Source organism: Gorilla gorilla, chromosome 20, assembly GCF_029281585.2.
Source record: "Gorilla gorilla gorilla isolate KB3781 chromosome 20, NHGRI_mGorGor1-v2.1_pri, whole genome shotgun sequence".
In the NCBI taxonomy this organism is placed as follows: domain Eukaryota; kingdom Metazoa; phylum Chordata; class Mammalia; order Primates; family Hominidae; genus Gorilla; species Gorilla gorilla.
This window is the reverse complement of record NC_073244.2, coordinates 69,947,766-69,960,347: the sequence shown is the minus strand read 5'-3', so window position 1 is coordinate 69,960,347 and position 12,582 is coordinate 69,947,766. Positions and strand designations below refer to the sequence as shown.

The 12,582-nt window shown below is 50.2% G+C and overlaps 1 protein-coding gene across 4 annotated transcripts in view; it reads right to left on the bottom strand.

Moving 5' to 3' along the window:
- Positions 1 to 12,582, bottom strand: part of ZNF587 (zinc finger protein 587) — a 27,137-nt gene extending 14,555 nt beyond the window's left edge. For 2 of the 4 annotated variants that reach the window (XR_008674035.2, XM_063701720.1), the window contains exons 1-2: positions 9,005 to 12,582; positions 981 to 1,110 (exon numbers count right to left, since the gene is read on the bottom strand). Coding sequence is in view for 2 of the 4 variants with exons in the window: in XM_063701720.1 (XP_063557790.1) it covers positions 981 to 1,110; positions 9,005 to 9,037 (163 nt within the window). In the remaining 2 variants the exon portion in view is untranslated. The remainder of the gene's footprint in view (positions 1 to 980; positions 1,111 to 9,004) is intronic. The other 2 variants (XM_031004116.3, XM_063701722.1) reach the window with 2 other exon arrangements.

Genomic DNA, 12,582 nt, shown 5'->3' with positions numbered 1-12,582 from the left:
AGCATGGCACTCCTGAGGGACAGGCTCCCTTTGAGCCTATCGTGATGAGCCTGAATTGAACCACATCTTGTCAAACACGGAGGACTCTCCATCTCACACCCAGTACATAGGACTGGATGATATAAGTATGAAGGGAGAGACAGCAGAGATGAACAGCCAACACTAGCTCAGGACAACTAAGCACCTGACAGCCCACAGGAGAGTAAACTAAGTATTACAAGAGAATTCCCAAGCAGGGTCTTGCAAGAAGAGTCTATGGTCTACGTAGGTAGTGACAATGTCAATGAAGGCAATTCTTGGCACAGGGAAGCACGAAGGATTGTCAGATAGAGGAAGGAAGTGTTAATAGAACCTGGGCACACAAGAGCTACCCATTTGGACAGTCACCTGACAGCCAGAGGCACGCAAAGTGGATACATTAAGGTGCCTATTAGACTCCTGACTCTGACTACTTCCCTGGGAGCCTGGAGCAAAGCAGGTGTTGGAGCTGCTTAAGGAGAGGAAAAGGTGGCTCGGCGTGGTGGCTCACGCCTATAATCCCAGCACTTTGGGAGGCCAAGGCAGGTGGATCACGAGGTCAGGAGATCAAGACCATCCTGGCTAACACGGTGAAACCTCGTCCCTACTGAAAATACAAAAAAAATTAGCCAGGCGTGGTGGTAGTCACCTGTAGTCCCAGCTACTTGAGAGGCTGAGGCAGGAGAATGGCATGAACCCGGGAGGTGGAGCTTGCAGTGAGCCGAGATGGTGCTGCTGTACTCCAGCCTGGGTGACAGAGCGAGACACTGTCTCAGAAAAAAAAAAAACAGGAGAGGAAAAGGCAATACACACACCTTACTCCTACGAACCACACAACTTACACAGAGAAGTGCAGAAGGAACCTGTGTCCAGGCTCCTTAGGTGAGAAAGACAGTCCTGTCAATGAAAAACCGGAACAGTAACACTAGCTCAGGTCACAAAGGTGAGCGTGAGCAACTTACCCAGCGAGGATATGAGAGCCAGGTTCTCTAGCATCACATCACGGTACAAGCACCTCTGAACCTCACTAAGAAGACACCACTCCTCCTGGGAAAAGTTCACAGCCACATCTTCAAAGGTCACAGTGCCCTGCTATGATAGTGACACATGAAACCACAAGCAGCCCCTCTGCTGAGGTACCACAACCCACCTCTCCCACACACCCACCCTTGCCCATCCTCCTCCCAACGTCCCCAACATGGAGTTGAAACCACATCCACTGGTGCCTTTGTCTCTTCATGGGCCTGCTGGTCAAATGCCATCAGCAACAAGAAGTAGGTGGACAAATAGGTATCCATGCTGAGGTCCTCACATAAAAAGGTCCACTCCCTTCTGGGCTGGGTGCGGTGGCTCACGCCTGTAATCCCAGCACTTTGGGACACTGATTCGGGCAGATCTTGCGGTCAGGGGATAGAGACTATGCTGGTTAACATGGTGAAACCCTGTCTCTACTAAAAATACAAAAAATTACCCGGGCATGGTGGTGGGCACCTGTAGTCCCAGCTACTCGGGAGGCTGAGGGCGGAGAATGGCATGAACCCAGTAGGCGGGGTTTGTAGTGAGCCGAGATCACACCACTGCACTCCACCCTGGCCAACAGAGCCAGACACCATCTCAAAAAAAAAAAAAAAAAAAAAAAAGCCCACACCCCCTTCTGAATAGCGATAACCAAGGTCACGTAAAGCCCAAGGCAGCTGCCTGAGTCCATCAGACAACCTCGCTCTCTAAATATATCATTCTTTATACTGTACAGACACATGCCCATGGCCACCCCCACCAGAGTTTCCCCAACCTTCAGCCCCTCTCTGGCATCCCCAGAAGTAAAAGTTTATTTTTGGGGGATTTTTTTGAGACATAGTCTAGCTCTGCCACCCAGGCTGGAGTGCAGGAACACAATCATGGCTCACTGCAGCCTCCGCCTCCCAGGTTCAAGTGATTCTTGTGCCTCAGCCTCCCAAGTAGCTGGGATTACAGCCGTGCACCACTACACTCGGCTAATTTTTTTTTTTTTGAGACGGAGTCTTGCTGTGTCCCCCAGGCTGGAGGGCAGTAGCATGATCTCAGCTCAGTGCAAGCTCTGCCTCCCGGGTTCAGGCTCTTCTCCTGCCTCAGCCTCCCGAGTAGCTGGGACTACAGGTGCCCACCACCACAGCTGGCTAATTTTTTGTATTTTTTTTTTAGTAGAGACGGGGTTTCACTGTGTTAGCCAGGATGGTCTCGATCTCCACACTTCCTGATCCACCCACCTCAGCATCCCAAAGTGCTGGGATCCCAGGCGTGAGCCACCATGCCTGGCCTGTATTTTTTTTTTTTTTTAGTAGAGACGGGGTTTCACCATGTTGGCCAGGCTGGTCTTGAACTTCTGGTCTCAAGTGATCCACCAGCCTTGGCCTCTGAAAGTGAGGAGATTATAGGGGTGAGCCACCACACCCAGCGCCTACAAATAAAATTATTTCACAAGATGAAGAGGGTATAACGGCCCAAGATTCCCTTGGGAATATGCAATGGTTTGTTTCCATAACTCTGCTGGTAGGGATGGAATTGAAACCCACCACAAAATATAACAACCTGGAACCCTGCCTTATTACCATGATAAAACGGGCTGTTAGGCTAGGATACATTATTCAAGAGAGCAGAGTGGGAATGAGATTTGTACTCACACCTTTTAAGCTTGTCCCACTATCACAAGATATCAAAGTGACACATCATATTGGGCCTTCAATTCTGGCCTTATACCAAAATGTCGATAAGCATCCAGACTATGCTTGACAAATACAAATAGCATCCAATATTAACACAGAATTTCCATGGTTTACAATAGCAGTGGTAATCCCAAATCATCCTGTGAACGTCTCCCGGAATGACTCTATAGCCACACAGAACCACATATGGCTTCAGATATCCATGGCCCTATTTCACTTCTGTGCTGCACCAGCTGAGACCTCAGCTGTAGCAACCCTCCTCTGTCCACCTAATGCCGTTTAAAGCCCAGCCCCTGGATTTGTGAACCAAACCACATCTACTATCACAGATAAGCATATTTTTCACTGCCCATATGCACCAGGCTGAACGAAACTCCCCAGGCACTTCCGAAGTCATCTCAAAATGTTTATGAGTCCAGACAGTGATAAATAGTTACAACTGGCCAGGCACAGTGGCTCACGCCTGCAATTCCAGCACTTTGAGGCCGAGGCAGGCAGATCACCCGGTCAGGAGTTCAAGACTAGCCTGGTCAGCATGGTGAAACCCTGTCTCTACCGAAAATACAAAAATTAGCCTGCTGTGGTGGCAGGTGCCTGTAATACTAGCTACTTGGGAGGCTGAGGCAGGAGAACTGCTTGAACCCAGGAGGTGGAGGTTGCAGTGAGCCGAGATGGCACCATTGCACTCCAGCTTGGGCAACAAGAGCAAAACTCCATCTGAAAAAAAAAAAAAAAAAGTTACAACTTTGACACCAACTCAGGCCTAAGTGTCATCTTCCCTGAATTACTCCTGTGCTTCTGCATGCATCTATCTCTTGTCTATTATCTCTTTGGATGTCTATATCCCCTTCCAAACTCTACTGTATTAAATGTCCTGCTATGATGGTCACTCACACCCTCTCAGGTGTTTAGGAAGCCCAATAACATCAATTGAGGACGTAAGTAAGAGATCCAGTCCTCAGCCTGTAATCACACCTTTCTGCCCCCTGAAAAGATTTACCACCATAATCTGAAGCACGTCCTCCTAAATGGACCCATAACTAATCATAGTTCACCCATTAGCTTTCATATATTGGATGTCTCCAGTATCAACACCCTCCCAGATACCCCATCCAGTATGTCTAGTTATCGATTTGATGCCACCACTTATTGGTCTCTGATTCTTCATATGGCCAAAACAACCCTCTGGATATCCACAGTGAATATTATGTCAATACCAACCTCATCTCAGCTGAAGCAGTGTGCATGGTTACAGCTGCTAAGATCAAAAACCTTCAGCTCATGCCCGATTCCTCTTTCATGCTCCTATCATCCACATTAGAAAACCTAGCTGTCGCTCTCCCTCTCCCTCTCCCCACGGTCTCCCTCTCCCGCTCTTTCCACGGTCTCCCTCTGATGCCGAGCCGAAGCTGGACGGTACTGCTGCCATCTCAGCTCACTGCAACCTCCCTGCCTGATTCTCCTGCCTAGCCTGCCGAGTGCCTGCGATTGCAGGCGCGCGCCGCCACGCCTGACTGGTTTTCATATTTTTTTGGAGACGGGGTTTCGCTGTGTTGGCTGGGCTGGTCTCCAGCTCCTAAGCGCGAGTGATCGGCCAGCCTCGGCCTCCCGAGGTGCCGGGATTGCAGACGGAGTCTCATTCACTCAGTGCTCAATGGTGCCCAGGCTGGAGTGCAGTGGCGTGATCTCGGCCTGCTACAACCACCTCCCAGCCGCCTGCCTTGGCCTCCCAAAGTGCGAGATTGCAGCCTCTGCCCGGCTGCCACCCCGTCTGGGAAGTGAGGAGCGTCTCCGCCTGGCCGCCCATCGTCTGGGATGTGAGGAGCCCCTCTGCCTGGCTGCCCAGTCTGGAAAGTGAGGAGCATCTCTGCCCGGCCACCATCCCATCTAGGAAACAAGGAGCGCCTCTTCCCCGCCGCCATCACATCTGGGAAGTGAGGAGCGTCTCTGCCCGGCCGCCCTGTCTGAGAAGTGAGGAGACCCTCTGCCTGGCAACCGCCCCGTCTGAGAAGTGAGGAGCCCCTCCGCCCAGCAGCCACCCCGTCTGGGAAGTGAGGAGCGTCTCCACCCGGCAGCCACCTCGTCTGGGAGGGAGGTGGGGGGGTCAGCCCCCCGCCCAGCCAGCCGCCCCGTCCGGGAGGGAGGTGGGGGGGTCAGCCCCCCGCCCGGCCAGCCGCCCCGTCTGGGAGGGAGGTGGGGGGTTAGCCCCCCGCCTGGCCAGCCGCCCCGTCCGGGAGGTGAGGGGCACCTCTGCCCGGCCGCCCCTACTGGGAAGTGAGGAGCCCGTCTGCCCGGCCAGCCGCTCCGTCCGGGAGGGAGGTGGGGGGTGTCAGCCCACCGCCCAGCCAGCCGCCCTGTCCGGGAGGGAGGTGGGGGGTCAGCCCCCCGCCCGGCCAGCCGCCCCGTCCGGGAGGGAGGTGGGGGTTCAGCCCCCCACCTGGCCAGCCGCCCCATCCGGGAGGTGAGGGGCGCCTCTGCCCGGCCGCCCCTACTGGGAAGTGAGGAGCCCCTCTGCCCGGCCAGCCGCCCGGTCCAGGAGGGAGGTGGGGGGGGTCAGCCCCCTGCCCGGCCAGCCGCCCCGTCCAGGAGGTGAGGGGCGCCTCTGCCCAGCCGCCCCTACTGGGAAGTGAGGAGCCCCTCTGCCCGGCCACCACCCTGTCTGGGAGGTGTACCCAACAGCTCATTGAGAACGGGCCATGATGACAATGGCGGTTTTGTGGAATGGAAAGGGGGGAAAGGTGGGGAAAAGATTGAGAAATCGGATGGTTGCCGTGTCTGTGTAGAGAGAGGTAGACATGGGAGACTTTTCATTTTGTTCTGTACTAAGAAAAAATTCTTCTGCCTTGGGATCCTGTTGATCTGTGACCTTACCCCCAACCCTGTGCTCTCTGAAACATGTGCTGTGTCCACTCAGGGTTAAATGGATTAAGGGCGGTGCAAGATGTGCTTTGTTAAACAGATGCTTGAAGGCAGCATGCTCGTTAAGAGTCATCACCACTCCCTAATCTCAAGTACCCAGGGACACAAACACTGCGGAAGGCCGCAGGGTCCTCTGCCTAGGAAAACCAGAGAACTTTGTTCACTTGTTTATCTGCTGACCTTCCCTCCACTATTGTCCTGTAACCCTGCCAAATCCCCCTCTACGAGAAACACCCAAGAATGATCAATAAAAAAGAAAAAAAAAAAAAAAAGAAAACCTAGCTGTCTGCAAGGCATGGTGGCTCGTGCCTATAATCCCAGCACTTGGGGAGGCAGAGGCCAGCGAATCTCCTGAGGTCAGGAGTTTGAGACTAGCCTGGCCAACATGGTGAAACCCCGACTTTACTAAAAATAGAAAAATTAGCCGAGTGTGGTGGTACATGCCTGTAATCCCAGCTACTCAGGAGGCTGAGGCAGGAGAATCACTTGAACCTAGGAGGTGAAGGTTGCAGTGGGCTGAAATTGTGCCACTAGACTTCAGGCTGGACAAGAGAGTGAAACTCCGTCTGAAAAAAAAAAAAAAAAAAAAAGAAAACCTAGCTGTCCCGGCTGGGCGCACTGGTCCATGCCTATAATCCCAGCACTTTGGGAGGCCGAGATGTGACGATCACTTGAGGTCAGGAGTTCGAGACCAGCCTGGCCAACATGGTAAAACCTCGTCTCTACTAAAAATACAAAAATTAGCTGGGCATGATGGTGGGTGCCTGTAATGCCAGCTACCTTGAATGCTGAGGCAGGAGAATTGCTTGAACCTGGGAGGCAGAGGCTCCAGTGAGCCAAGATAGTGCCATTGCACTCCAGCCTGGGCAACAAGACTGAAATTCCACCTTAAAAAACAAAAAAAGAAAACCTAGCTGTCTCTTTACAAAAAGTGAATCCTGAATCCAGACCCATGTGATTTACCACTTATCTGATCCATTAAGCCTCACCTAGATTATGGCAGGAGCCTTATCTCTGACCTTTCTTCCTCTTCTCTCAACCCACAGTCTATGCAACAAGGTCCAACCAGATGAAGCCTGTAGCCAGGTAGAACTGTGGTAATATCACCTCCTGACTTTGATCCGTTTTATCTCTAAGCATTTCACAACCTGGTAGCAAATCCTGGGTTAATCTTACAAGGGTGTTTACATTGGTTGACAGAAATGGGAATACCTACTTATAACCTGCCATGGCCTTAGTATCCTGGGTTTAGAGATTCTCCAGGGTCCTCGGATCAAAGGACTGAAAAAATGGCACTTAAGAGTCCCAGGACACCACAAGCTAGAGAACCTGTGGATGGGGTCAGGACCAATGAGGGAATGGAACACCCTCCACTTCCCTGTGTGGGTTCCCTAAGTGCTTCTGCAGCCAGGAGTGCCTGAGGGGAGAGGCAGACATTACAAACATGTCACGGGATTTGATAAGCTCAGGCCTCCCTGAACCCTTTCTTGTCCCTGGAGCCAGGTAACCCTAAGGCTGGTTGTCTGACCTGCTTTTCTCAGTGCAAAATGTCATCTCTACCATCTATGTGATCTACAAAACAGATTCAACCTCCCAAGGCCCCAAAGTCCTCATCCTCTCTCTCTATGATGTTCTTCCTTTGATTGGCCTTTGGGAAACTTCTTAAAAGCCTGGATTTGGATCATGTCCCTCCTTTCTTCAAAACTCTCCATGGCTTCTAGAATCCTCATGATGAATGCACAGCCCCTGGCCTGCTTGCTCTACCAGGAAGAGCTCCATTGCACACGTTGTTCCTGACAGATGCCTGTGGACCCCAGGTTCCATCCTTCCAGCTCTGTCCATCTGCAGGCCATTGCCTGCACCCCTACCTGTGCCTGTCACTCTCCCCACTGCATCCCACTGGTATCAGAAACAGGTGAAACCGACTTTGCAAAATTATAACTGACGAAATTATGACAGTGAAAGAAATCAGACCTAACCGACTCCATCTTGCTTCCAACCTTTCAGCCGTCTTTGTTCATTCCTGGGCATAGGCTGAATTAACTTAGGAAAAGAATTCAGTTCATAGTTTCACTCTGAAACAAAATTGATAATAGCCCTTTCCTGAAAAGACCCCTTTCTTGCCTGGGGACCAGCCTGTCTTTGCAGGACTAACAAATTAGCTACAAGAATAGAAATTACGGTTTAGGGGTCATGCAGCTTCTGGCTCCAAGAGTCTGAACCTCCCCAAGTTGCTCCTGAAGATAACGTTACTATTGTAAAACCTAATGTGAGTTTCTGGGGTGCTAGTTGAGTTGGTCTCCCCTGTGTGAGACACCCATGGGAAGCCATGGGCGGCCTCTGAGGAGAAAAGTCTCCTTATTGCCTTCATGTCTTTATGCCCCGAGAGCATAACTCTTCAGCAGCATTCCATGGGTTGCTCAGGGAGATCAGACTCCCTTGAAGCAGTGGAGCATAATCAAACATCTTGGCTCCTCCTGAAACACGCAGCCACCCGTTTCAGTTAAGTTAAAGATCTTAAGTAGTTTAGACACACGCCTTTGTTCAAGGAAATTCACAGAAACGGCCAGTGCTTTACATCTTATAGAATGACTCACGAGTTCTCCTTTACTGATTAATCCTTTTCCTGATCTCTTCCTCCCCCTCCAATCAGCCATAAGAACAAAGAGCTTGTAAACCAATAAACTGGGTGGAGCCCAAGAGCTCTGGGCCGCCAGGAAGCCTCCAATGCTCTGGTCACCTGGACCCGCCTTTTAAATGCTATTCTGTCTCTTTCTAACTCCTTTGTCTCCGCCGGACTCGGGGTATCTGCTGGGTGGTGTGGGGCTGGTTTCCCCAACATCTAAGATCAGTGCTTGGGGCATTTTGCAGATCCTGCACTGGATGGATCAGCGGACAACACACAGACCGGTAATCTGGGTCAATCAGTTCTGCCATCCCACCCAGAACAGAAAACCGCATGAAAAACTCACTGTAACCCCCTATGAATCCATCTCCAACCTGACTGATCAGCACTCCCCACTTCCCAAGCCCCTACCCGCCAAATTAATTTTGAAAACTCTGATCCCAGAATGCTCAGGGAGACTGATTTGAATAATAAAACTCCTGTCTCCCGAACAGCAGGACGGCTCTGCGTGAATTACTATTTCTCCACTGCAATTCCCCAGTCTTCATAAATCGGCTCTGTCTAGGCAGCTGGCAAGGTGAACCCACTGGACGGTTACAAGGAGAGGCCTCCTGTGAGCGCCTCAGTGTCCCTACGCCGGGTACCGGCTACAGACCCACGAGCAGGAGCCGCTCCCTCGCTGGTTTAGGACCTGGGTGACGATGGGGTGACCTGAGGGCACAGAAGGCGCCACAATTACCTGAGTCGGGCGCCTCGGCGCAGCCGCTGCCATCGGACTACTTGGGGAAGCACGGCCTGGGAGCAGTGGTCGCCGTCACGGGGCTGCAGAGCCGCCTCTGGGCACTGAGGAGGATTCCTCTCCACCTTCTAGGTTCAGTCACCGCGGTCCCACCCAGCACTCAGGGGCCACAAACTGGGGAAACACCCGCGTCACCGATACACAGCCGCTACTAGAGACCCCGGAAGTCTCGGCCTTACGTTACGTGCACACGTGGAAATGCCTTCTTTCCGAGTGCTCACTGGCTCTGACCGGCTGTCGTTTAACGCAGAGCTTTCTGGGTAATGTAGTTCCCCACTTTCCAGGACACAACATGGTTACCAGGTTCTGAAATGTTCATGGCTCAGATGCACCTCCAAGCCTTTGCACCTATTGGTTCCTCTACCTGTATTACTCTACCTGGGGTGAAGCCTGTAATACACAGCATTTACCTGAGCTAGGTCCCTCAGTGTGGCTGCTGCCATCAACTGTGGGTGGAGCAGGCATCACCCCAGCCAGTGCCTATGAGCCTCAGACCTGCCACTTGGGAGCAGAGATGACTACTCCTCTTGTGCCTTCTCAGTCCCAACCCAGTACACCCTGGCCTGACAAGCATGCCCAGAAGTCCCTCATCCTGGGCCTTGCAACTAGCACCTTCTGGGTAAAGTACTTCCCAGAGCTCTCAGCCAACAATTGTGGTATCCTCCAAGAGCAAACCGAATGCAGACTATGTCACACTCTGAGGGCTGCCTTTGAAAGCCCTGCTCACACCTCAAGGGAGGAAGACTATTGATTCTTTGTAAAAGCATCAAATAGGTATCACATCAGACTCTAGGAAGCTCATCCTGCACCCAGAGAATAAAAATACTATTTGAGATGCTCCCAAACTTTACTTATCTAAGTGGCCATATCATTGGCATCATTCAGACTTACAATGTGTGCACTCAGAGCTGAGAACATTAAGTATTGATTGCTCTTTAAATTCACGTAGACTGAATCATTACAGTCAGTTTTGCGAGTTTCATTGTTTTGTTGGGAACAAAAGAAAATTCTCCATAAGACATAATGACAGGATGGGTACAAAAAACAGTTAGAAAAAATGTATAAGACCTAATATTTGCTACCATAACAGGGTGGCTGTAGTCAAAATAATGTAATCATATATTTAAAAATAACTAAAAGAGTATAACTGGACTGTTTATAATATAGAGGATAAATGTTGAGGTGACTGAGACCCCATTTACCCTATGTGATTATCACATATGGCATGGCTACATCAAAATATCTAATGTAATCTACAAATATATACACTACTATATACCCACAAAAAACAAAAATAAAGGCCAGACATGGTGGCTCACACCTGTAATCCCAGCACTTTGGGAGGCCAAGGCAGGTGGATCACCTGAGGTCGGGAGTTCGAGACCAGCCTGGCCAACATGGAGAAACCGTGTCTCTACTGAAAGTACAAAATTTTTCCAGGCATGGTGCTGCATGCCTCCAATTCCAGCTACTCGGGAGGCTGAGGTAGGAGAATTACTTGAACCCTGGAGGTGGAGGTTGCGATGAGTCGAGATCATGCCATTGCACTCCAGCCTGGGCAACAGGAGTGAGACTCTGTCTCAAAAAAAATAAAAAATAAAAAATAAATAAATTGCTGGGTGCGGTGGCTCATGCCTATAATCCCAACACTTTGGGAGGCTGAGTCAGGTGGATCATGAGGTCAGGAGTTGGAGACCAGCCTGACCAATATGGTGAAACCCCATCTCTAATAAAAATACAAAAATTAGCCAGGCACGGTGGCTCATGCCTGTAATCCCAGCACTTTGGGAGGCCGAGGTGGACAGATCATGAAGTCAGGAGATCAAGACCATCCTGGCTAACACAGCAAAACCCATGTTAAAAAAATTGCTGGGCATGGTGGCAGACACCTGTAGTCCCAGCTACTCGGGAGGCTGAGGCAGGACAATCGCCTGAACTCTGGAGGCAGAGGTTGCAATGAGCTGAGATCGCACGACTGCACTCCAGCCTGGCGACAGAGCTAGACTCCGTCTCAAAAAAATAAAATAATAATAAAGATCTAATCACAGGGAAATAGACGGACGTTGGTACACCCTGAAGCAGGTAGTGAAGCTGGCAGTTGGCCACTGGTTCCCACAGAAAATTGCTCTAGTGATGCTAGCAAATCCCAAAATTGGGGCTCAATCCAGGAGGGTTCCTGGCTTCATAAAGGAAATAATTCAAGAGCAAGCCAAGAGTGTAAAGTGAAGGCAAAGCAAGTTTAGGAGAGCAACAGAGTACAGGAAAATGGCTGCTCCACAGACACAGCAGGGCTACTCCACAGGCAAAGTAGCACCCGTGGATTGTTGGCTAGCTATATTTATAGCTACTCCTTAATTATGTGCTAAATAAGAGGTGGGTTATTCATGAACTTTCTAGAAAAAGAGTGGGGAGTTCCCAGAACCAGGGGTTCCTTCTCTTTTAAACTACATGAGGTAGCTTCTGGGCATTGCCATAGCATTTGTAAACGGCCATGGTGCTGGTGGGAGTGTCTTTTAGCATGCTAGTGCATTATAATGAGCATATAATGAGCAGTGAGGCAATGAGGGTAACTAGAGTTCATATTCTTGCCATCTTAGTTTTACTGCTTTCAACTGGTTTCTTTAGTGCATCCTGTTTTGACCAGATCCTGTTTCATCATGAGCAGGGTCATGACCAGTGCTCAGAACACAAGTCCTGCTGATCTATGTCACTATGAGGATCACTATGTCAATATGTTTCTTAATTCATATGCTAAGGTGTACTCAATTTCTTTAATCACATTGACATCTATCTCAAAGGAAGAGCAACTTAGCCAATGCCATTGTGGTACACACATCAGTGGCTACAACTTTCACCATTAAAGCACAGGTTAAAAAGGCCATCTGAATAACAATATAAACACGGCATCTGAGCTCCAAAATTTCATCTCCTTACAAGAAAGTGGTTATTATTTTCCAGTGACTGCAGGAATAGTTTCACACTGGGAACTGGGATTATCTCAGAATAAATTTTTTTTTTTTTCTTTTTTGAAACAGAGTCTCACTCTGTTGCGCAGGCTGGAGTGCAGTGGTGTGATCTTAGCTCACTGTAACCTCTGCCTCCTGGGCTCAAGTGATTCTCCTGCCTCAGCCTCCTGAGTGAGTAGCTGGGATTACAGGCATGTGCCACCATGCCTGGCTAATTTCTGTATTTTTAGTACAGATGGGGATTCACCATGTTGGCCAGCCTGGTCTCAAACTCCTGACCTCAAGTGATCCACCCACCTGGGCTTCCCAAAGTGCTGGGATTATAGGCATGAGCCATCGTGCCTGGCCTCAGAATCAATTACAGGTGCGGTGGCTAATGGCTCAGGCCTGTAATCTGAGCACTTTTGTAGGCCAAGGCAGGCAGATCACTTGAGGCCCAGAGTTTGAGATGAACCCGGTAACACAGTGAAACCCCATTTCTACTAAAAATACAAAAAACAGCTGGGCATGGTGGCTTACGCATGTAATCCCAGCTACGTGGGAGGCTAAGGT